Source organism: Triturus cristatus, chromosome 7 (assembly GCF_964204655.1).
Source record: "Triturus cristatus chromosome 7, aTriCri1.1, whole genome shotgun sequence".
NCBI lineage: Eukaryota > Metazoa > Chordata > Amphibia > Caudata > Salamandridae > Triturus > Triturus cristatus.
In genome coordinates, this window is record NC_140590.1 from 1,231,739,754 (window position 1) to 1,231,766,337 (window position 26,584).

Below are 26,584 nucleotides of genomic sequence, written 5' to 3' on the forward strand. Positions count from 1 at the left end.
AGCTTATTGTTTTACCATAATAACCTCTTGAATAACCAAATGAAAGAGTAGCCCACACAGGTATATATATAAAATATATGTATTTATTCTAGACAGAATCCCACAGACACTTTATGTGGCTAGTGGCAAAGTTACAATTCAAACAAGCATTTCTAAACACAATAAATAGCACAGAAATCAATGGGCCCCAGGGGGGGACCAAACCATATACTAAAATAGTGGTATAAGAACCACGACAATTCTACAGGCAATGCCTAGGGCATTCAGGATCGCTGGCCCCTTAAGAATCCACCCACACTTAAGAGGAAGGGGACCCACGGGAGGCGTGTGCAGTGCGAGAAGTTGCTGTCGGGATCGCAATGTTAGCCTATGGAGAATGTCGCGGTTGAATAATTAAGGTTTAAGGACACTTCTAACAACAGTACAAAGTTAAGGCTTGAGACTTAAGGCTTTGGAGAGCCCACCACCACGGAAGTACCGAAGTACCACTGTTACCTGCCCCAGGGAAGCCGGGTGCATAGGTCGATTCTGGTGTCGGGTCGCGGGCTGATTTTCTATGGAAAAGGAGTCCAAACTGCTGCTAGCTGGAAGTGTCGCTGAAGTCGTGAAGATTGAAGTTGAAGAAAAGACAAAGATGAACCTGAAAGCAGAGGGGACAGAGTCTGGGTCACAGCACAGTGACCAGGGAGCTCACAGGAAGGAGCTCGTGGATGTCGGGTGCTTCAGGTGTGGAAGGTACAGCTGGGCTCTGCAGTCACGGGCTCCGGGAGGCTTCAAGGAAGGCCAGCTTCTGGAGGGCGACTGTCCCACGTCGGCTGAGGGTCGCTGCGGTGTTAGTGTCCTGATTGGATCCACTAAGCATTGGCAACCGCAACCCACGCAAGATGAACAAAGCAGCTGCTGGTGCAGACCCACGTGGTCTGAGGGTGCTCTCCTTTGCAGGGAGCGTAGAGCCGGCCTGGAGCAACCAGGGGAACTCTTAGAAAAGAAGATTGTTCTCCGTCAGGGCCCACAAGTCGAGAGACAAGGGACCGCGGAAGGCAGCAAAATGGAGTGCGTAAAAGGGCTCCCACGGGCCACCGGAGCGGGCCAGGGAGCTGAGGGTCGGCACAAATGCTGCTTGAAGGTTGGCTCAAGAATGGGCCAAAGCACAACTTCCCCACTGGTCGGGGTCGTGTGCTGGACAAGAGGTGGCCGGTGTCTCGGGGTATGCGGGGATCTCGACACCCACGTGGTCCAGGGTGCTCAGACTTGCTGGGCACGCTCACAGGACGCTGGGATGCACTGGAGACCCACCTCGAGGTTGCTGGAAGGCGTCGAAGGTCGTGAGAGCAACGAAGTTCCAACCGGGTATCTTGTAGTCTTTTAGGTGCCTGCCAAGCAGGGGGATAACTCCTTTATCCCAAGGGAGATTTCTTCAGTCAGCTGGGCAGCAGCTCGTCGAAGGTCAGTTCTGTGAAGTCCTGTACGAATCTAAGGCTCTAGGGCAAAGTTATTCCCATATATCCCCAAGATTAGGGGATGGTCCAAAATAGAGCCTACCAATCAGAGTAGAGGCGGGAAAGGGTGGCTACACCCACTCCCCTTTGTGTGTTTCCCGCCTGGGCGAGGGGCAGGATGCCCCTGAACCGGTTCCAGGCGGTGTATGCAGAATTGGGGCTCTGCAGCTGCCTACGTGCAACTCTGAATGGACTTTTGGTGCACCCACCCTGTTCCAATCCACATATCCTGTCTGGGGAGGTGCTGGCACCTCCCTGCCACAGGAGCCCTATTGTCCAGATGGCGAGGCTGGGGTTTTCCCCAGCAACAGCCAGCCAGAGTCGTGTAGGTGGCGAACAGTAGCCATTTTGTGGTACATGTGCACTTTTAAATTGGTTTCCAAATTCTACCGCTTTTCCCATATCACCCTCCTAGCAAGGGGGAATCGTGCCCCCATGCCCATGGCTGGACTGGGGGTATGATTCCTTCATGTTTGACACCAAACACGATATGGTTCTGTGGAGCCACTCCAAAGTTACAGCGATGACGCAATAACTTATAATGCGGTTAAGAGTATATGGTATGGCTACACTACAAACAACCCAGTAACATTTTTACGAGGGTTGCAGGGAGGCCCTACTCACGTAGGGGTCCCCCCTCACACATACCTCAGCACCCAGCCCTGTAGGATTACCAGGGCCTGCCATAGGGGTGACCTATGAGAGTATATGTGTTGTAATGGTATGGGACATAGGGTACCTACATCCCTGTAAGGGGTGCTAGCACCACCTTACCCAGGCTACAGTAGTGGCCTGGTGGTGTCAGTTTGGGTGGCTGTCCCAGGGTGGCACAATAAGTGCTGCAGCCCTGGTAGGCCTACTGGGGGACCCATGCCCTGGGTACCTAGGGTACCATCTACAAGGGACTGGTGGGGCATGTCCAGCATCCAATTATGTTTGTACCTAGAGTACTCACAACAGTTTTAGGGAGAAAGCAGATAGGCTGGGGTCCTGGATAGCAGGATCCCAGCCAGACTAGTCAAAAACCACTTAAATACCAGGCAAAAAGTTGGGGGCAACCATTAGTCAGATTCCACTCTCCTACAGTACGTATTGATCTGTCTCAAGTATGGTGAAAATGATCTTACTTACAATATACATTAGCAAGTGACAAGGAGGTCTTAGGCTGTATCTTTGATGGGACCACCACTAGGGTAACCAGATGGCCTTATCTGCCATTATTTAGCCTAAAGAAACATGTCAGTTTTCTTCTTCATGTTAGATCTTAGAGTAGTGTTGTGTTGGTAGGGGCCAATGGACTTGATCTTGGAAGCATTTGAATCATTTTGATACCTCTCACTTTTCTGATGATATCACTGTTTCATGTTACCTGTAAATCTTATCCTGATTCTGAAATTCTCAAATCTTAACTACTGAGCCTCTGGTCTTTTGGGTGTGCATGAGCCTGACACTAATCTAGCCAACGCAAAAGATGGATAATAATCTCAGCTGTGAGGCTCGTCACGATATCCAGTATACGTGACCCATTATACCAGATCTAAAACATCTGACACGGCTCCAGTTTGAAACACGGACTCAGTTGAAGATAGCCTGCATGACGCATAAGGCTCTTCATCATAACACTCCCGTCTACCTGGCAGAAAACTCAAACTATCTGTTGGGAGTCGTTCCCATTAGAAGTTCTAACTCTCGATTGTTGAAGCCACTGAAATTCAACAAAAAGAAAACTTATAACCGCTACTTTTCCAGTCTTGCCCCAAGAATATGGAACGCTGTACCTCCTGAGCCCAGAACCTACCCCTCGCCTACCTCCTTAAAAAAAGAAGTAAAACGGCTGTTGCTTAATAGATGCCTTCAACAGTAAACCTGAATTCACTCAGCTTGACTAATTTTCCTGTATAATCTCTGGATCCTGTTTCTACTAAACTGTTTGTTACATTGTATATATTCTGTTTCTTGCTTGTTGCTTTTTGCATTTTTTTATTTAACTTGTTTGCTATTTTTACAGTATATGCTATTTGCATCTATTCTGCTTCATGCTTGTTCCTTTTTATGTTTAACTTGTTTACTATTTGTACAGTGCTCCCATACCCGGACGGGTCATGTTCACGATATATAAAGCTCCTCGAACAAACAAACCTGCCACATATCTGCTTCACATCTTTGAAGTTTGGTAAGCCTCCAGCACCAATATCCCCTGTGTTGAACTGTTGTTGATCCTAATTGGTCTCCCTCTGAAATGGGACCCTTCATGGGCAGTCACTAGTGGCTCTATTAACCCTGTTAACATGACACAGATACTTTTGTAGATTGTAGGTTACTTGGACAGTTTTACTGTATTTTCAGCTACATTGATAAAACTAATTTACTAGTCCCACCACACCACCAGCACTCTGAGAAACTAGGGCACAGATCTGATGTATCAAAGTCAACTTAATGCTTTGTAGCATTCTGTCTTTCACTTCTACCCTATTGGCTAACTGAAGTGAACAGGCACCCTAATAAACATGAGAGCTTACAAAGTCTGCTGAGAACACCCAGATCTTCCCCCCAGGATAACACTGGCCAAAGGGTTCCATGTTTTTATTGTGTAGTTATTATCACACTATTGGGGTTCTATAAGGAGGATTTATCACCATCCATGGTACCACTCCATATAATCAAAACTCACAAATTAGGTAACCGGATGGTAAGTCTACATAACTCACATAATGTAAGTTGTGAGGGTGGGGGAACAGACACACACACGTGTTAAAATGAGAACCCTCACTCACCCTAAGATGACATGCTTCCTCATTGGGTTCCCTCTTGCACACTTTGACCGCAAGGTACACAGTGTGTGCTACAACTTTCCCACAGGAGAGGAGCATGAGGTGTTCTTAGTCATCCAATGTAGGTAAGAGTGAGGGGCAAAGTGCAAAAAAAGTCAGAAAGTGGGTTAAAACTATCTCCTGGATAGACAAAGTGAATCCTTTATTAATGTCCCCAGTGCATAGATTTAAAATAAGCTAAGTGAGAATTGGGATATGTATGTTCCTTATTGGGCTCTGATCAACATGTTTCTGCCTGTTTAGACCGAATTGTTCTTGGCATTCTTCAGGACCAAATGCTTTGTCACTCTGCTAAAATAGTGAATAAATCATAAAGAAAAAACTACCATACTGTAACTGATATGGCATTGATCAGTGGTACCAGCTGCAATCATGTCCACCTTCAAATCGAGACTAATAGTCTACTTCTTCCTTTGAGAAGTACTTTAGTAGCAGGTCTCAGGATTCTGAATCTCCTGTCTCCTGCTGCAATTCTAAAGACCTGTTACTAAAGGTGAGTAGCCGCGCTTTATAAGCCCCTGATTGATTGATTGTGAACCTGGGTGTACTGCATTGCTCCCTGTTTAGCTGTTAGTTCATGGGCTGCCCCCTTTTTGTTTTATTCAAATCTGAGAATTTTAGTTACCTAGACTGCGCACTTCTCTCTTTGCTGGTATCTTACCTGGCACGAGTCCCTTTGCCCTTGTGGATACCCAGCGCAGATCATGTCGTACTTGATGAACTTGTACTGTTGGTTCACCCCTGAGCCTGTGTGGTACATGTTGTCACAGGTTGTCGGGTCGATGATGGGGAGCTGCACCTCCTGCAGAGTCTGGGGCGATGAGAGGCTTACTGCAAAGGATAAATATTATTCTTTTCATCAGACCTCAATGTTAATATTATTTTTTTAACTTCCATTTTGTGTCAATTCTTGTTAGGCCTTGTCTACGGACTGACTGGTTTTCTGTTGGAGACCTATTGTTTCCAATACATTAGATGTACTCGGAGTGGGCTTTGGGTCAGCTCCTTGCTCATGATTGCATGAATTTGCTGTCTGTATAACGTCTCTGTTCTTCGTTCCACGATAGTCCACTCTATTTTTAGGTCTCGCCTGCGAATGCAGCGCGAAGCGCTGCTGTCCGCCAGCGAGATCTGTTGTTGCTGACTTGCCTCGGAAGTGGGACAGAAGATGGGCACGCGCAAGGTTTTTGGCGGATATAAGCTGGTGTACGCGCACGTGAACATGCACGTGCACACACGCGATGTGCACATCTCCTGTCCCGCTTCCGGTAACATGCCAGCCCCGTTGGAGGCTCCGTGTGGGCTTTTGTTGGCGCAAAGTGTACTTTTGCAATTCTGAGCAACAATAGCCCACACGGAGTCCCCCCAGCCCTTCTTTACTCACCGGGCTGCTCTTCTGGGGGGGGGGGGGCTCCTCCTCGTGGCTGCAGCACTTCTGTTGCGGGGCTTCCCTGCACTCCTGGGAGCCCCGCGCTGCTGTGGTCATCCTCGGCCGCCGCATTCTTCACCCGGGCCCCTTCAACATGGGCGCCCCGCGTTAGCACGGCATGCCGGTTTCTGTTTTTGCCGGAGCAGGCCCCGCCCACGTCCCGGGCAAGGGCGCCTGACTTCCGGCTTGAAGGCTAGAAGTTAACAAGCAATTGCAATGCCATAGTTCTCGCATTGACGCGAGTTTGAACTATTGACATTAGCAAATAATAATGCCTTTTATTTTTGTTTTCTTTTTAAAAACCTAAATAAAAGGCATTGTTATTTACAATGTCAATAGCTCAAACTCGCATCAATGCGAGACCTATTGCATTGCAAATGCTTGTTTTGTTTGCTCTACTCAGCAACTCTTTGTTCTCACTGTGCTTTGATTGGATGAGTATCCTACAACTGCTGACATAAGTGGGACTATTTTACATTTGAAGAGTACACTAAAATATGACACTTTTTGTCAGATTCACTCATCTCAAAAATGCATTTAAAACCCAAAACAATCCATTTTTAAATTGCTTTTGTCACCCTCTTAGCTACAGGCTTCATTTGGAGTTTGACGCACAGGGTTCTCTGCCACAACGTTACAGAGTAGTACCCTGTCTGCTAAACCCAAGGAGCACCCAGTTCATTTAGAGTTGGGCAGACCATCATTCTAGAAGCCTTACATCGAAGGGCTAACAGACATGAAGCCCCTGGTGTAAGTATCTCAGGTCGTCCGCCCTACTTAGGGCAGATGGTCTGAGGTACGTTTTCCTGTTCGAGGCAGCCAGGAAATGTCTGGCAGTCCTGTACAGAAAACATTTACAATCACCTCCCACTGGCAGGGAAAGCTTACAGGGTGCCAGGGCCATTAGTTTTTTTTGTTTTTCAGAAACAAGCTCCTGCTTTAGGAGTGTGTTTTTGAGAAGCATAAACGTTTTCTCAGAGGCTGCCTGAAACGTGGTGGCTGCTCAGCAACATTTCAGTGACTCCAGAGGAGCTAGAACAGCGGTGGATTCTCTGAAGGCATACAGATTTCCATCAAGCAGCCAGAGATCTCTAAATATGGCATGAAGCAGTCCACCAGAGCTCTGTAGTACATCCCTTTCCTTCACTGCCCTGGCACAATGGAGTACAGTCCCCAGGGGTCTACATGCCCCCCTATCACCCCAAGGCCTATACACTGCGCATGTGATGGAGTGGCATTGCTAAGGGCAGGCTCTGTGCATTTAGTGGGCTCATGCAGCACCATTAAACTCTAAATATACGTTTATTTTACAAATCCTTATGGCTCCCTTTGCAGCAGTTTTACTGTTGCGTTTAACACCCAACAATTCCTCCCCTTCACATGCACATGTCAAGTCAAGTCAAGTCAAAGAATTTATATAGCGCACTACATACCCGGGGGGTCTCAAGGCGCTTAGGGAGGGGAGGGGGATTACTTGTCAAATATCCACGTTTTAAGTTGCTTTCTGAATGCTAGGTGGTTCTGGGTAAGGCGAAGGTAAGTGGGGAGTGAGTTCCATGTTTTAGCAGCCAGGTATGAGAAGGATCTGCCTCCCATTGTGGTCTTGTTGATGCGAGGTACAGTGGCGAGGGCTTGGCTGGAAGAACGTAGTTGGCGGGAGGGGGTGTAGAAGGACAGTCGTGAGTTGAGGCATTCTGGTCCGATGTCGTAGAGTGATTTGTGTGCGTGGGTTAGCAGTCGGAAAGTGATCCTCTTATTGACGGGTAGCCAGTGGAGGTCTTTCAGGTGACCAGAGATGTGTTCGTTGCGCGGGATGTCTAATATGATCCTGGCTGAGGCGTTTTGGATTCGTTGGAGTTTCTTCTGGAGTTTAGCGGTAGTACCTGCGTAGAGGGTGTTTCCGTAGTCCAGTCGGCTCGTGACCAGAGCATGGGTGACTGTTTTTCGGGTTTCGGTGGGGATCCAGCGGAATGTTTTTTTGAGCATGCGAAGAATGTTGAAGCAGGATGAGGATACGGCGTTGACTTGTCTGTACATTGAGAGTGAAGAATCCAGGATAACGCCTAGGTTCCGTGCGTGGTCTGTCGGGATGGTTGCTTTTCCAAGAGCTTCCGGCCACCAGGAGTCGTCCCAAGCAGAGGGGGAAGTACCTAAGATGAGGACTTCTGTTTTATCTGAGTTCAGTTTCAGACGGCTGTGTTTCATCCATTCGGCAACTTCTTTCATTCCTTCGTGTAGGTTAGTTTTGGCGGTGCTGGGGTCATTGGTGAGAGAAAGGATCAGTTGAGTGTCATCCGCGTAGGAGATGATGTTGAGGTTGTGTTGGCGGGCGATGGTCGCGAGGGGACTCATGTATACGTTGAAGAGGGTGGGACTGAGTGAGGATCCTTGTGGTACGCCACAGATGACTTCAGTGGCCTCGGACTTGAATGGTGGAAGGCGGACTCTCTGGGTTCTACCGGTGAGGAACGAGGTGATCCATTCAAGTGCTTTTCCTTGTATTCCGATATTTCTGAGGCGTTGTAAAAGGGTGCTGTGGCAGACTGTGTCGAAGGCTGCAGAGAGGTCGAGGAGGATGAGGGCGACTGTGTCTCCATTGTCCAGTAGAGTTCGAATGTCGTCTGTTGCTGCGATGAGGGCGGTCTCAGTGCTGTGTTTTGCTCGGAAGCCGGACTGTGAGGAGTCGAGGGATTTGTTGGCTTCGAGAAAAGCGGCGAGCTGGTTGTTGACAGCTTTCTCGATTACTTTGGCCGGGAATGGAAGGAGCGAAATGGGGCGGTAATGAAGGGCGGTGAGTTCAGCGTGTTTCCATTTTTCCGGGAAGGTGGCGGAGTTGAAGGAGCAGTTGATGACGTCTCGGAGGTGTGGTGCTATGACGGAGTCTGCTTTGTTGAAGATGTGGTGAGGACATGGGTCTGTGGGGGATCCTGAGTGGATGGAGTTCATCAGGCGGATGGTGTCCTCAGTGGAGATTGGGTTCCAGTCGTTAAGGGTGTTCAAGGGGGGAGAATGTTCGGCATATGGTTCGGTGGGTTGGTCTCCGGGTTGGTTGTCGAAGCTGTTGTGGATGTCTGCAATTTTGTTGTGGAAGAATGAGGCTAGGGAGTCGCAGAGGGTTTGAGAGGGGGTGATGTCGTTGGAGTTGGCCGAGGGATTGGTAAACTCCTTGACGATGTTGAAAAGTTCCTTGCTGTTGTGGGCGCTGTTGTCAAGTCGATCCTTGAATGCTGTTTTCTTGGCCTTTCGGATTAATTGGTGGTGTGTGCGGGTGGCGTTTTTGAAGGCGTCCTTGGTGCTAGTGGTTGGGTCTTTTTTCCAGGCCTTTTCGAGGGAGCGGCAGAGTTTCTTGGATTTCTTAAGATCATCGTTGAACCATGAGGCCTTCTTGCTGCCAAGTTTGATTTGTCGTTTTTTCAGTGGTGCTAAGGTGTCGGCGGTGTTGGATAACCAAAGGGTGAAGTTGGCGGCGGCTTGGTTTGGGTTAGAAGAGTGGGCTGGGGTGTTTAGAAGGAGCGATGAGGAGATCTGGTTGATGGTGATTTTGTTCCAGTTTCTTTGCAGAGTTGGTTGGAGGTGGTTGGTGGGTTTTGGCTTGTTGTAGGTGAAGTGAACGCAGCTGTGGTCAGTCCAGAGGAGATCCGTAGTGTAGTTGAAGGAGACATGTTTGCTGGAGGTGAAGATGGGGTCGAGTGTGTGGCCTGCGATGTGGGTGGGGGAAGTGACCAGTTGTTTAAGTCCGAGGTTGGCGAGGTTGTCCAAGAGGGTGGTGGTGTTGCGGTCGTTGATCTTTTCAAGGTGAAAGTTGAGGTCTCCCAGAAGGATGTAGTCTTTGGAGGGGAGCGCGTGTGGAGTGATGAAGTCCGTGATTTCTTCACTGAATTTTGCGCGGGGTCCTGGTGGTCTGTAGAGGAGGGTGCCTCTGAGTGTGGTCTTGGGGTCGATGTGGATCTGGAAGTGAAGGTGTTCGGAGTTGGCGAGGTTGGTGTCAGAGCTGGTTGAGATGCGGATTGATTTTTTATGGACGATAGCGATTCCTCCTCCTGTGTGGCCGGTACGGTCTTTGCGTGTGATCTTATAATCTTCAGGGATGGCAATGGTGATGTCTGGGGCGGAGGAAGCGTTCATCCATGTTTCTGTTAGGAAGGCGACGTCCGGAGAGATGGTGTCTAGTAGATTCCATAGGTCAATGGCGTGCCTGTGGATCGATCGGGTGTTGAGAAGGATGCATTGTAGGTGATTGGGGTCGGGAATTTGTGGTGTGGTCGTAGCGGAGATGTTGTCGGTGCCGCTGAATTTGCAGGAGTAGCAAGAGAAAGGTCCATGGGTGTGTCCGGGAGCGGCTTGGACGCAGTTGGGGGCGCGACCGGGGTTAAGGGCTAGGAGGGTGGTGGCATCGTAAGTGATGCGGGAGGGGTGGGGGTGCAAGGGCCAGGGGGTCTGGCGCTGGGCGCGGTCCAGGCGCGGACGGGCGTAGACGGGCTTACCTTTGGCGCACCTTCGGCGCGGATTGGGCGCGGTCGCTGCGCGTGAACGCTGCACGCGGGAACGGTTGTCATATAAGGAGGGTGGGGGGGAGGGGCGAGGGCGGCTCAGCTGGGAGGCGGGGCGGGCTAAGTAGGAGGACAACAACAACAAAATGGAGGGCGCTTGGGGGAATACACTGAAAGAGCAGGAAAGTCGCGCTGGCAATCTTAATAATGAAATATGCAAAGCGGCATACAAAGCGCACAGCAGGCAATTAATTTCACACAGTTTCCAGCAAGAAGCGTTACACAACGATACCGGAGCCAAAGGGAGCGACCACTCAGCTGGGAAGCGTCGAGTGAGTCACAGCGCTTCCAGGTAACGGAGCGCTGTTGTAGTCTGTGGGAGGGCGGCTCAGCTGGGAGGCGGGGCGGGCTAAGTAGGAGGACAACAACAACAAAATGGAGGGCGCTTGGGGGAATACACTAAAAGAGCAGGAAAGACGCGCTGGCAATCTTAATAATGAAATATGCAAAGCGGCATACAAAGCGCACAGCAGGCAATTAATTTCACACAGTTTCCAGCAAGAAGCGTTACACAACGATACCGGAGCCAAAGGGAGCGACCACTCAGCTGGGAAGCGTCGAGTGAGTCATGGACAGCCCCTGGCTTATTTCTGTTTTCCGCGTGAGTCTGTGACATGATACTTGATAACCTTAGTTATGAGCATTTATGTGATGTCTTTTTTAGCATAATTATGGATGGGCAACATTTGCCACATAATACATCATCTGCTGCATAATCTGAAGATTTGAACAAGCAAAACTGTGTCTAGCTCAAATGAATCAAAGGTTACTAAAAATATGACTAGTGCTCGCTCGTAAAGGAAAGCCCTTCGCAAAGATTAACTGGTCTTCTTTGAGTTGCTTAATTATGTAGTTGGTTGTTAAATTGTTACTAATGAGATGGAATTTTTGTCTAGGTAGTAAAAATTACAAAATAATCAAGGTATACCATGAAACAATGTTCAACATTATGCAGCATAATTTGACTTTTTTCCTGCATTATTTAGTCAACCCTGCTGCATAATTTGGTGCTCTCTTGCCACATAATTCCTGTGATTCTGGTTATGAGTACGCCAGAGCCAGCTAGGAGGTGATTAACAGCCTTGGTATTAAGGACCGCCGTGTGCTTGTATTTTTGTCACAGCTGGATAGCCAGAGGGTGGGTCAGGGTGCACTAAAAACGTGTGGGTGCTAAGCTGCTTTGAAGGGATTTTTTAGGCCTTTCCCAGTATATATTGCTGTCACTGGATAAAAGACATTTTTCTCGAGGCCCTTTGCCCAGGGCAATAGTCATGTTATATCTAATGTCAACATTAAGCTGGCACCACTGTGAACAATCAAATACAACCACTAAACTTCTGTGGGTTCAGTCTCCATATGATGCCAATAAAAATTTGCTCAGCACAATTGGTTACATTCATAGTGAGGATGGATCAGGCATCTTTGCACAAAGGAGAAAGGGTCAGGTGGTATCAATCATACACCGTTTCCTTCATATACATGTACAATACTACTGCCATCTCCGTGACTAGTTCGGTCCATCATACCAGACGTTTCCCTCACCCGTGGCTCTCCCCTGTCAGCTAATTACCTTATTACCTTTTGGCTACAAATGATAGCAACTTTTTATCCCATAAACATGCAATCAGACATCTGTCCAACCCCTGTTTCTCTTCTCTGGTTAGTGTCATGATTTTAGCCCAAATCTGTTTCTGCCATCTGCCATTGGGGGCAGCTTCAGCAGATTTCACTAACTTTGAAATAGCCCTCGCCAGGCATTAATCATGCTATATCTGGAAATCTATTGACAGCCTTTTTTAATTTTGTACATGGAATAGCCCTACCAAGCAATTCCATATGAACAGGCTATCCTGTTTAAGGCATAAACCTATAAAAACTGATACAACCCCACCAATAGGGAAGCAGCTCTCATTGGTATAGACTTATAAACACCTGCACAACCACAACTAAAATGCCATTTGAAGACAGGAAAGTGAGGGAGAATGAGTCATTTTTATTTCTTTCTGGAGGGGCAACACAATTTAACTTTGTTAATCAATGTAACAGCAAGGCAAATGGGTGTAACATTATTCTGCTTGAGTTTTGTTGTTTCAAATATTGTTTCTTCTTCCTTTTATTTCCTCCAGTTATGTGTGCTTGGGTTAAAAGTGCAGGATGTAGAAGCGTGTTTTAGGTCTGACCTAATTATTTTATACACTGTAGAGAATCTGAGAATACTTTGGCATTCTTTAATTCTTTCACTGACTGGTGAAATGGCTTGTGCACAAGATTTGTGGCCAATAAGTACTATCACATTTACCCATAGACGCAGAACATGTACAACCTTTGGATACATTAGCCCTCTTTTCTAACAAGTCCGGATTGATGGCGGGTCAACTGTAAAAAATCTTAGGATTTAAACAGTCAATGCAAGGTGCAGTGACAGGTACCCTTGAAAATAATTCTGTAACCATGCACATGGGATAGTGGTAAAACCATGACACAAGACTTTCCACATACCAACAAAATTCATAGCTGCAAGGTGTCTCATTGTTATGTGTGATAACTTCAGATAATATGGGCTTTTTAGTCAACCACAATTTACTGCTGGGGCTTATGAGCCCATAGTTAAAAAGTTAACTGCAAAATGTCAAGTCCCAGAATACAATTAGATATCTGTTATAAGGTCAGGACTGACTTAAAGTGAAACACTTTCAATGGGGACACTTGGCAGCTATGAATGTCAACACAACAGCAGTACCACATTTCTGCAGTGTGACACTACAGTCAATACTGAGGGGAGTGCAAATCATGGACTGCATGTACCATGATGCAAAGGAGCAAACTTTTCTGGGATATGATGTAGTGTCTGGCCACACCCTTTCCCTGCTCAAACTGATTTTCATGATCTCCTCTGCCATTTATCACAGGTTATTAATGTTCCTTTTGGCAAAAAATTGTATTCCGGTCCATTGATTACACTTTATCCGGCCCGAGCTGGAGAGTACCGATGGAGCAGGAGAGTACTGTCCGGGTGTGGAGAGTACAGTCCGGGTGCAGAGATTCTGGCCCGACTGCAGACATAAAGATACAGCTAGTAAATGACCTCTGTGAATACCAAAAGTCGTAAAGTTAGACTTTAGTCTCAGATTGCCTTTGTGAATCGGGCCCTATGTCTTTCCCCTTCCAGTCTACCCTTCACCATGACAAACCTGCCCCCCTATTGATTTAAAGCTCAGTTGTGTGAAAATAATTCCATGTCGTACACAGATTAAGATACCTCTTGCATATGAGGAATACCCAGTTACAAATAACCGCCCCTCCATCAGATCTGCAGTTTTTTAGTTTCTTGTTTCATGATGTGTTTCAACAACAAGAACTCTATAAGGAACCTGTGCTTAAAAGAGGAATGTATGATGGTGGGCAAGCGAAATGCAGCTCACATGTGGAGATCTGAACGAAGCCCCAATCCTAGGGACTGGAAGAGAGACATGGATTGATGCATGCTGGCTGAGAGGGTGGTCTATGTGGGGAGGGGCTGTCCACATAAATGGACTAAAATATGGGGGAAAAGGAACACTTATAGGGGTAGCTCTGTGAGACACTGGTGGATACTAATTATGAGGTTTCTTACTTCTGAAGGTAGTGGTCTTACTGTTGCTCAGTATATTGTTCGGACAATGCTCCAATGTCATTCTGTCACTATGACGATGGGATTTTGTTGGTGAATAAGGCTGTTTTTACATTATGATTAGAAAGGTTTGCTGTCACCACAGTTTTCTTTACTTAATCTTTTAATAAAAAGAACTTTAAAAATTAAAGAGGAATGTATTTTGAATTACTAAACTATACAGGTCATTCCCCCCAAATGTTCCGCGAAGGTACAGTATGGTCCTAGATTGCCTGATGTTCTCTGGGTTATTTAAGGAAGGTCAGAGGTTCCATGCAGGAAAAGTTTAGTGTTCAATGCAGATCTAGTGGAGCATGGTGATGCCACCTAGGTGTTGCTTGGTGACCATCTTGGCTGGAATGCGCTTATTGACTGTCTGCTGTCTTTTCCTACCTCATAAAGTTACCTCTTTGGGTTATGTAGTGTAGACGGAAGTTCTTTAACTGCCTATTACCTGTTTCTTCACAGAGAATAACAACCGGTTTCACACTCCCATCTTGTGCAGAAGTTTCTCAATCTTCCATGAAAAATGCTCTCATTGCCTGTACTACCACCATGTAGTCGGGGTAGATTAATACTGGGACGTTCTCTATTTTGAATTTTGAATTGTCCCAGGGTCCCAGCCCTCTGCCGTAACACACCCCTGTCCTGCTAGTGGAGCAAGCAGGAAACCCCTTGATGGGGGTAATGGGTCAGCCAGGTGGCACGCAGTGTGCTGGTACCCTCTGAGTCCTTTCCAGCACATAGAACTTGGAGAGTCCCTGAGATACATGATCATGTTGTTTCCCTCTACTCCCTCGGAGTGTCCTACAACCCGGATATTATAGCGCCTGTTGCACCCTTCAGAATCCTCCGCTCAATATTTAGAAACCTCACTGTATTTGTGAGCTCAAGTACCTGTTTCTTTGGAGCATTTGTGGATGGTTGTAATTCACTCAGCACCACTTTGTTAGAGAATGGATAAAGTACAAATATATCTCTTGGTGGCCTCATTTATTTGGAAAGCATGATTGACTTCACGGGTAGGTTTAGGAGCAGCAAGTTTTATGGCTATTGTGTCTATTTTAAATATCAATATTATTTTCATGAATAGCAGTATGATAATGATATTTGTATACATCAAATGTTTGTTTTATTTTTAATATGAAATTGGTTGATCGAGAAAGTTAATGCAAATTAACATGTTGGTTTAACTTTTAATTATTATGGTGATTGATATTTTGAGAATAATACATTTTACTCACCTACCTACCTTAGAACCACAGCTATCAGTCTCAGTATCCTAAACCTCATCTTGAGGAAAGACATCCAGGTTTCTATTTGTCAAAATACTTTGTCCATGTAAGGCAAAGGGGTCTCACACCCTCCTTATAATCGCTTAGCTTAAGCATCTGGTACACGTGGAGCTAGTCCTTGCTAAAGTAGGTTTGTTCTTTGATAAGTTTAATGTCCTGGCAGTTTTGAGGAAATCCACCAACAGGTCTCAATACAAAAACAAGTTTTGGAAATGTGCTGCTTGGCTTTGCCATACAGCATCTTCATTTTGATTATAGGTAATGGTAGATTTTGTAAATTCATTCCCCAAATACCTGGCATAAGGTAGGTATGCAAGTGAATACTTGTTAGATAGGGGTGGGGGTGGGTACATGCTTCAGTTGTGTGTGTTATTTCTTACTGAGTCTTTTTGTGGAAATCCTCAAAAATGGACAGCCCCAGGTATTGATATGCTCAGTCTATAACTCTCGAAGGGTAGATGGTTTGCGACCAAAAAAAGGGAATGATCAGTAGGAGCTGCTTATAGATGGAAGGGGTAGTATATTGCACTTTAAAATAAGATTATTATAAGGGGGGTGGTCAATAAACTAAATTTATGGGGTGCAGACAGTCGGGTGTATGCCCAGGTAGCTACTACATGCCCTTTCTGGCTAAAATGTCTTTCCATGAAGAGAACATATCTGCTTGAAATTCACCATCTACTTTTGGAAAGCATAGCATGCAGTGAGACACCGCATCCAAGATGGAGAAAGTGTGTTTTTATGAGACAGGAACATGGAAGGGTAAGAGTAACCAGCACATCTGCTTGAGTCCCACTTCTACATTACCTCCATCTTGGGTGAATCCCCAGCCGGTGACCCAGCAGTTCATCCCAGATGGGAACTGGACTGAGGGGGCGGGTAGGCAGACTGGCAGGATGTAACCAGTGAACTGGACAGGAGTCTCCAGCTCAAGGAGGGCGATGTCACCACTGGACCCTTCCACAGTGTAGTTTGAGTTGATGATCACAGTCTTCAGAGTGGTGGAAATCACATTTGGATTGATGTTGTTTTGAGAGAGTTTGTAGGCACCAAGATAAATGCGGAAGATGGAGACATTGACTGGTGTGCTGGAAATGAATACAAAGAATAGTCACAACTACTGCCCTAAACATTATTGTGGGAATAAAACCTTTCCACATTAATCCCACATACATCTATTTGTTCATCTTATATGTATGGTACATCAACACATTTTCAAGGTAAACCATTGTTTACTAATACTCAGAGAAAAAATATGGTAGCCTTTTTACAAGCAAGTATTTAAATTATTAAAAAAGGATACAAAGACAGTATTTCTATAAGAAGAGATTCATATCTCTGAGACAAGATGAGAGGCGTAGTTCACCATCTGCAGTCCTTAAAGGACAAATTGTTAATAATAATAACTATGCAGGCCTTGTTCTTATTGATTTACTGTTTTCTAAACTGCTTGTATGTTTACTTAACGATAAGGGACTCATTTTAATGCCGTCAGAAGGATGAGGGGGTGAGGTGGCCATTTTAAAGTTCTAGCTTTCAAATGATAATTAGATTTCAATAGTGAACCCTTATTTCATGGAACATCTTTTCATTTACTCAATAAATAGTAAATTGACTATCAGAAACACCAGACTAAAGGTTCCCAAGCTAGCAAATCTTAAATCATCAAGAGTACTGAAGTTGGAATTGAAATGCTGGACATAAACATGTTTAAATTTTCACTCATGGCAAGGATGTGACTTTGGCAGTCCATTATTTCAACAGAGGCCCTGCCGGCCACAGGTATGGGGACCCTCACCTGCCTGGCAGATATTTCAGTGTAAAAGTGCATCTGCCATGTTCTTAAGAATCACTCGGCATGTGTTTTTCTGTTTGTGAAATAAATCCCTAAAGTAAAGGTTTGTATCGGAAAAAATAGAGGTTTGTTTCTAAAACAGGAAACTCAATAGCCCTCTCCAGCCGCTAGTTTACTCCCTGCTAGTGGAACCATTTTTTGTTTTTGCTGCTTAACACTGGAGGCGGAGCAGCCTTGGAAGGGAAATCTATTCATGCACGCCCCACCCTAAAATGGGCAGGAGACTGTGGTATGCCCTTAAGGCCCATTATCGAATGAGCCACCAAATCGTGGATTTCTGCTGGCAGAGCCATCTGATTCTCTGCCAGTGGAAACCCTATGTTTTGGGAGGGTGGGATAAGCATTAACTTATGCAGTGCTCCCCTATTGTCAAACACTAAATACATTCTTAAGTCCCACATTTATTGTCACATTTGTAAAGGTTCACCGATGTCATCACAAATAACATCAAAAATTGCACTGGGACATTAAATATCATCTTACCTTTGATATCACAATGGATACAGTATGATATCTTTGTTTAGTTATGTGTTGCTACATAATGATGCTATTTTGTTATGTTTGGTATTTACAGATATAAATATTGTTACATCATATGTAGTCCAATGAGGAGGTGAGCTGTGGTTTTCATGGCAGGGATTCAATTTATGGTTTGTGTAGCTAACCAAACCTGGGCAGTTTTATGGGGTTTTCTGTTTTATTTCTCGTCTCTTTCTTAATTTAACTGTCATATTTAAAGGGATTTCTGAGATTATTAAACATATCTTAATGTGTTATGAGCAAAAGAAACAACAACATATTCTTAGAGTTTTTCAGTGAATGTAGTTTTTTATGATATACTTCATCGACCTTCAATACACCAACCCCGATTGTGCACAGTCTTTGACCTGGCCCTGCACCCTGCCTCCTGTGTGTCCATCGCTGTAGCATAAAACATAGTACACAACCTTCGGCTGTGGGCAGTGGGGGTTGGTTACAAGTCAGCATTGAGCTAGGAAACTAGGAAGGCCTTTTCCTCAGCAATACAAAGCCCTAGAATATTTGTTATAGCAGCATTAAGACAGGGGTAGTTCTCCTTCCTCCAGTTTTACATATTGTCTTGCAGTTTGTTTTGGACAAATTTCAACATAAGTCCCAGAACTAGCACCACCCCTCAGGGTGTCTCTGCACTACCTTTGTGTGTCTTTCAGGTGGTCAGCCTGGATGAAATCCTTTGGCTTTTGGGTTCAATTAAAGTGATCCTGATTTGTTGGGTGAAATGATGAAGGGAACAATAGGGTCCACTCTTACTATATAAATTACTGTGATGTTACTCATTCTGGTAACCATTTATATTAAGAGTGCTGTCCTACTACTTTCCTCTGTTCCATCTATCTCCAACGTAGTCAAGCACACCACAGAACACAGCATTTCAGACCTTTTAGTTAAGCAGATCACTTATCCCTGGCCTGATACATCCTATGGATGCCGCACCGCCACATCTTCATTGTATTCTTACCTGGGGAAGCAGTGCGCTGCTGTTAGCACCCATCTTTCTGTGATCAGTGAGCCTCCGCACACATGGATCCCATTTTGATGCAGGCTGATCTGCCAGGGCCACTGCCCGTTACTGGCATCCAATCCACCCACAATCTTCTCAGAGATCATGGGTGATCCGCAAGCTGGAAAGGAGAACGTGCCTAATTTATCAGAGCTTGAAATCAAACATCAGATTTATACAGGAATAATCTGGGGTCTTTGCAACCAGCATCCAGTTTTAAGGTTCTAGAGAAAGAAGCAGTTTTTCCCATACAAGTGTGGATGATACCCTTCTTTATCTGATGACAATGAGCCTTTCCATTCAGAGGAGACCTGGTCTGGAGGTTTGGGCTACATTGTTCCAATTGGAGAAGGACAAAGGGTGATTTGCATATAGCTGGTTCCTGTGTGAGGTGCATACCTGGGAAAATGAGGGAATGGATTGAGGGCCAGAGTAATTACCAGTGGCTAAGATGAATTCAATATCTCTCACAAAAGGCAGGATCACATCTTGGGCCACAGATACAACTGGTGGGGCAAACTACAAAGCTTTTATCTATCTATCTATCTATCTATCTATCTATCTATCTATCTATCTATCTATCTATCTATCTATCTATCTATCTATCTATCTATCTATCTATCTATCTATCTATCTATCTATCTATATCTCTCTCTCTCTCTCTCTCTCTCTCTCTCTCTCTCTCTCTATATATATATATATATATATATATATATATATATATATATATATATATATACATAGTGAAGTTAAATATATATATTGTGAAGCCAAAGTCGAATAAATCCAGGGCACTCCTCATGGTGTAGAAATATTTACATCCTTGACATCATGACAATGCGTATTTCTACACCGTGAGGAGTACGCTGGATTTATTTGACTTTGGGGACAAATACACACACACACACCCACACCCACACACACTCACACACACACACACACACAAACACATATATTTTGGATTTTTTGTGAGATAAAAATATGTATATATAGTCTAACACCAAGAAAATATGTTATACAGGGTAAAGGAACATGCCAGCCAATGCGTTTCGACTAAATAGTCTTGATCACAGCTAATCAGTTTTTACTTTTATATCACCCCTAGCCAGTTAATTATGTTGCATCGTGGTACTAGTAGTTTGTAAACAAATAATTCATAAGCAAAACAAAATCAATTTTGTGAATCGTTTTGTGAATCGTCACAATGTTACTATTTCGACATCAGGATTGACCTCATTGATCCTCTTAGCGGAATGATCACCGATTTCATGGTTAAATAGAATGATATGTGATTGGGGAATTCTTACTGCCAGCTACTCATTTCAGCTGCATTCTGGTACTATTAGTTTATGTACATTAAATCATAAACAAGAAATCTAAACAAAACCCCCCAAAAATGAAGGTTAAAGATCAGTTATAAATAGTCAACTTTATTTATGTTTGCTATACAAACCCAACTTAAACTACACAAACATTAGACATTCTAAAGTTATAGTTATGTTTTTAATTTATCATTTATGCACCAGTTTTAAATTAATATGTCATACTTATAATTCACATTTATACTTATGCACGTTAAAATTCATATAACTCGCGCACCTCCATACGGTCTTCTCACCTCACTCACCACACTGCATTATTCATAACTCGCCCCTTATCCATGCACCACCGATACCCTTTCATATTACAGAAGTAAGAGCATGTGAAATGATTGCATTAATAACAACTCTTATGACAACTGAAATGATATAATGTGGCAGAACATAGAACATGGTACAGTGATGAGTTATAGTTAATGTATAGTGGCGAGTGAGGTGAGAAGACTGTGTATGGAGATATGCAAGTTATATGAATTTTAATATATATATATGTGTGTGTGCTTGCTTAAAATGTTTGTCTATGTTCATGTGTAAAACACACAAAAAACAAACATGCCCCTGTACTTGGCTCTCAAATAAGGGAATAAGGGAATCGGACATCTTCATTAGTGAGTAATATACCCAATTCTGGATGATTCTCGTCCCAGTACCTGGTATTTCCAAAAAAGGAATACTGTAGTGGCAGGGGGCCCTCATCATAGGTTGAGGGACTGTTCAGGGGTGATCTGGGGAATGGGGTTTCTAGGTAGTTAAAAAAAAACATACGCTGAACCATAAAAAAAACGGTGCCTTTATTAGGGGGGTGGTGTAGGTATGGTTAAAACAGACAATCGGACAATAGAGTCTAAATTATGCAGCTCATGTCCTTATGGGTCAATGTTCATGTATATTTAGATAAAGTTATACACACATACCTACAAAGTCATATCTGAGCATTTTAAGCAAACAACACTGCATTGCAATAGAAAATAGGGGGACTCATTAATTTGTGTGGCAAGGAGCAGTGTCTGTTTTATTTTCTGTGTCATTGCCTGGCACCTTCAGTGACTGTGGTGGTGGGGCCTAGGAGGGGCCATGACAAACAGAGCTCAGGTCCCATCTGGCCTCGCTAAACAGACGCCAGTGATAGAGGGTACAGTGACAGCAGCCCAGAGGGAATCGGGTCCTCCTCACATTGAGAACGCGCGCTGTATAAAGGTTCATGCATTACTGTTCTCACTATCCCCTTTTTCATGGTGTTTCCATAAAAAGGATTGTAGCCCTCACCCAACAAAGTGTCATGCTTCATCATCAGGCCCCTCCTCACTCAGGTTCCCAAAAAGAAGTACTATGAGATTATTTCAAGCAGTGCACCTATCATCTTTTTGTTTTACTTATAGTAACGAGACTAAGCATTTCCTCTGTGGTAACTGGTGAATCGGTGTCCGCCTTTGTCCAGTCTGGACAGAAAGCATACTTGAATGAGTACTTGTTTTGTATGCTTGAGTTGACTCCAGCAGCTTCTTCTATGTAACTACAAACAACTTGTGTTGTTTCTGGTAGTTGAAGGCATAAGAAAACCCAAAGATATCAATTGATGAGATGGAAAAGGATCCAGTGCATCATATCAGCATCCTCTCTCCTCTCTGCCCCCTCCAACCATGACCCCCAACCCTGGGCATGAGACCACATGCCACAGAACATATAATAGAGCAGCATGAGGGCAATGTGTGATGAAGTGCATAAGCTACTACAAACCTGATGATGCAAAGTTTGCAAGAGCTTGAGAACTAGAAACAACTGTTGTCAAATGAACACTAGACCGAGTTACTACAACAGGCAACCTAAAATGGCTTACGTGAGATACCTTGGACATCAGCAGCTGTATGTTCTGGCCAACCAGTGTTACTTGCACATGTTGTGCAATGAATACATTTAAAACTTTGCCTATTTGTAAGAATGTGCCACTCTTCCATGAATCCACAGCACACACTAAGCATGAAGCCAACGACCATGCTCAAAAAAATGATTTCTTCGATATGAACTGCCACCTTTGAATATCAAAGTAATAGCCAAGACTAACTAATAAGATCTTCAGAATAGAGTGGGATCTGTGAAAACTATTTCTAAAAGCTTTTCCAGAGGTGACTAGCCTGCTGTATGACCCAGATGCTTTAGTAGGAGTTGTTGAGTAGAGGCAATCGTTACCCAGCTTTGAGAACAAAACAGCCACACAGAATTTACCCAAGATGGCTGATTTTAGGATATTTGGAAAAGCAAGAGGTGTAGCATGAGACCTGGGAAGCATGTAAGGCAGTCTAAAGTCTCACTGTCGCAAAAGGAGAGAGAATCCCAGCCAGGAAAATTTGTAACTGGAAAATGTAGTTGATTGAAATTCCTACCACTCAAGAAAAGGGATCAAATTATAAGCTTGCCAACTTTGAACATTTTTAGGCTCCCCTACTAAACTGAAGAGTTGTCTTGCTTAATAAAGTCCCTTCTAGGTTATAAATTGCTTACATCTTTGGAAACCTGCAACTATCTGGCTGTTAGACCAAGTGCTTCGAACTTCTGCAAAAGCAGAGTCTGTTGGTATGACGTCCAGCCTTCCTGCGAGATGAGGGGCAGTAAGAGTTGTAGGACCCAGCCCAGTGGTCCTCTTGGGAAGACCAACTTAAGGGCAAATCAAAGATTAGAACTGGCGCCACAAAGCTCGGTATGTGTTCTCGGGTGTGTCTTGACCCCACAAAAACGTATTGTGCAAAAACGTCATTAGCTGGAAGAGTCTAAGAAAAACATCAGTGATGGGGTTTATGGCAGAACATCAAGAGCAGAAAAATCATCTACAAAAATACGGTGGGCAAAATATTGACAACCAAAACATTTGGATCCGTTTGAGCCTTCGCCTCCACGTCAATGGACTGCACCTCATTACCCCCAGCGAGGCTCGCAGCCACGGCTTTTTACCTGGCCTCAGGGTCGGGACCCCCACCAAAGCCGTCGGTCCTGATGCCGGCCACACCTCAGTTTGAAGGGAAACCGCCCTTGTTAACTATAGTTAGGTAAGTATAGAGCAACTGCCGCACTGTCCAATTTGAGGTTTAGTATTACAAGCTTTTCTTGTTTTACCATTTTAACAGAATTCTTTATCCAAATTAGAATATTTTTGCTGCCCAGCTATTTTTTGATATTTCTTCCAGGACCTTAGCGGTATTTGGCTGATATAGCTTACTCGTTTTCGTTCTTTAGCATTATGGTTGCTTACTCCTGCCTCCCGCAGTACCTCTGTCAGAGGTAAGGCTTGATCCTGGCCCACACTGCCGATGAGAGATCCAAGGGCAATTCAATAAATACTTGGGCCTCCTCTGTTTGTACTGGGATTGGGTGTTGCAGAGGTTCGGCTAATGTGTATTTTATCATCCTAAATTCCATGTTGAGCTTCCCGCAGGCCATATAAAGCTCTTAATATATGTTACAGCACTGCAACATGCCCTCTCCGTCTCTTTCCTTCCCCGACCAAGGGTCCATATCCAGACTCAATGCACCACACTTTGAGGACGAACAAGACCTGCAATTATCTGGATTCAGCTTCAGCCGAAACAAAATGCAAGCAAGATGTCGCTTCGTGGGACCCTTACGTTAATCTGTGCAATAGAGCAACTTTTGAAACACGTATTGTGAGAAGTTGGCCTGATATATGCTGTCCACTAGTTATAGTGGGCACCTTGTATCAGTCCAAACAACCCCGTATTGGTTATAGGTTAAAGACAACCTTTATTGAAAACTATCCGAGTGGTAGCTATGGAGAGCAGCCTTCAGGCTAAGTCTTGAAGGAATGTAAAGCAGCTTGTTTTACCAGTCTATAATCTCTTGAGTCACTAAATGAAAGATATCCACACCAGGTATATATATAAAATATATGTATTTATTACTAAACACACCCTCCTAGTCTCTTTATGAGACTGGAGGTCAAAACACATAAGTTACACTTCAATAATCACAGTAAAATAGCACAAATACACGTCAGGCCCTGGGGCGAGCCAAACCATATACAAAAATAGTGGTATAAGAACCACGACTTAACTAGACACAAGGCCTAGAGTCTGTAGAATCGCTGGGACCCCAAGGAACCACCCAAGGTAGTGACACAGGGGACCCACGGGGGCCGTGTGCAGTGTGTGAACACAGCTGCGAGCTCCCGTTAGCTTTTATGGGGAAAGTCGCGGTTACATTTTTAAACATTAGGGACACTTAGAAATGAGTCAGGACCAAACCCTTTTGGACTTAGGAAGTTCTAGGGTTAGCACCCATGGGAGCACCGGAGTACTCGTGTTACCTCACCCAGGGAAGCCGGGTGCATAGGTGTCTTTTGGTGTCGGGTCGCGTTGTCGTCAATGGGAGCTGGCGAAGAAGTGCTGCTGCCGTGAAGATGCGAAGTGTCCAAAGAGAATCAAGCCTGGATCGAAGATGAGAAGAACCTGAAAGCAGAGGGGACAGAGTCTAGGTCACTAGCCAGTGACCAGGAAGGCGATGAGCAGATGCCCACCGATGTCGGGTGATTTCAGGTGAAAGAGGAGAAGCTTGACTCTTCAGCCACGAGGACCAGGAGGCGTCGAGGACACCCAGGAGCTGGATTCGAGCTGTCCCACGAAGGATGTCGAGTGCTGCAGCATCAGTGCCCGGATTGGATACAACAAGCCTTGGTAACAGCAACCCACGCAGAAACGAGAAAGATGCTTCCGTGCAGACCAGCAAGGTCTGTGGGACTCACCACTTTGTTGGGAGTCAGGGCACGTCTGTAGCAACCAGGAAAGCCCAAGGAAATGCAAAGTTACCCCCTCAGGGACCCACCAGTCAACGGACCAGGGATCGCGAAGGGACCTCGAGACGAAACACAAAATGGCGACCCACGGGTCACTCGGAATGACTGGCCAACAATCTTCGGTGGGTTCAGTGCTAGAGGTGGGGGCTACAAGTCAGCCCAAGCACGACTTCAAAAGACGTCGAGAAGTCAATGCTTTGCTGGGGACTCGGGTCGGCCTCTGAGATGTCTGGAAATCCTCTTCCTGGGCTCCAAATACTTCGGAGTCTGGCGGGAGCTTCGGAAATGCAGACCGGCAAATTGCTTTTTTGGTGCCTGCCAAGCAGGGGAGTCACTCCTTGACTCCAAGGGAGATTTCTTCAGTCCTCTGGTCTTGAGCAGAGCGTCGAAGGTCCAGGATTTGGCTTCAGAGTTTCGTCCAGGGTAATCTAAAGTCCTAAGGACTGGGGTCCCATACTTATACTAAGGTAGGAGGTTGGACATACTCTGAGGACCCACCTATGGGAGGGTTTAGAAAGAGGGGTGGCCACACCCTTTTCCTTTATCCAGTTTCACGCCAGAGCAGGGGCTGGAAGCCCCTGAACCGGTTTGAGCTGGACTATGCACAGGGACACCTAATGTGCCCCCAGTGCAGGACTTCAAAGCACTCAGAGAGTGCTCCCACCCAGCCCCAATACACATAAGCCTGTCTGGGAGGTGGTTACACGTCCCTGTGACAGGAAACCTATTGTCCAGGCCTCCCCTGCCGGAGTTTCGGTCAGCAGCAGGAGGCTAGACCCGTGTCTGTGGCTGCAGCATCCATTTTGTGATGCTAGGGCTCTATTAAGTTTCTACCGGTATACCAGTGCTGTCATATCTCTCCCTCTAGAAGGGTGATATCATACTCCCACTCCAGTTACTGGTGTGGGGGTATGATTTCAAGGTGTTTGACACCAAACACGACATGTTTCCGTGTAGCCAGTCCAATGTTAGCATTTACCGTTTGGTTATAATGCACTTAAGAGTATATGGTCAGGCTGCACTACTGACAACCCCGGAGAAGAGATTCTGAAGGCTGCAGTGGGGCTCAGCTCATGCCTGGGCACCCCCTCACATATAACCAAGCACCCTGCCTTCAGGATTGATAAGGCCTGCCATAGGGGTGACTGATAGGTTTGTATGAGCAGTATATGGTGAGATATAGTGAACCTATATCTCAGTAAGGGGTGCATGCACCACCTTACCCAGGCTGCAGTAGCAGACCTGTGGTGTCATTTTGGGTGGCTTTACAGGGGTGGCATAATACATGCTTCCGTCCCTGGTAGGCCTCTGGGGTACCTATGCCCTGGGTACATAGTATACCATATACTAGGGATTTATAAGGGCACCTCAGATCCAATCTAAACTGTACCTAAAGTACATGGAATCATTTTAGAGAGGAAGCAGCTAGGCTGGGGGCCCTGAATAGCAGGGTCCCAGCTAGACTAAAGTCAAAAAACAGTGAAACACCAGCAAAAAGTGGGGGTAAACATGTGAAGCAGATCCTACTCTCCTACTGTAGTGGAGATCGTTATCTACGTATGTACAATGCTAAATTAGCATAACCGCGTTAGATGTTAGAGAGCCATCTTGCCGCTTTTGCTGCTTTTGCACACACCACTGTAGTCACATGTTATTAAATTGAGAAATGCTTACTCGACTTTGCTTCACATGAGAACTGTCTGTTGTTAACATCCCAAACACCGAGCAGCGACCTTGGTCTGTACACAGTGTAAAA

The 26,584-nt window shown here is 45.2% G+C and overlaps 1 protein-coding gene across 1 annotated transcript in view; it reads right to left on the reverse strand.

Moving 5' to 3' along the window:
• LOC146811688 (serine protease 33-like) overlaps positions 1-26,584 on the reverse strand; it is a 46,073-nt gene that overhangs the window by 6,538 nt on the left and 12,951 nt on the right. Inside the window, exons 2-4 of the mRNA XM_085615097.1 lie at positions 18,607-18,769; positions 16,061-16,341; positions 4,992-5,161 (exon numbers count right to left, since the gene is read on the reverse strand). Of these exons, the coding sequence (XP_085471223.1) occupies positions 4,992-5,161; positions 16,061-16,341; positions 18,607-18,769 (614 nt within the window). The remainder of the gene's footprint in view (positions 1-4,991; positions 5,162-16,060; positions 16,342-18,606; positions 18,770-26,584) is intronic.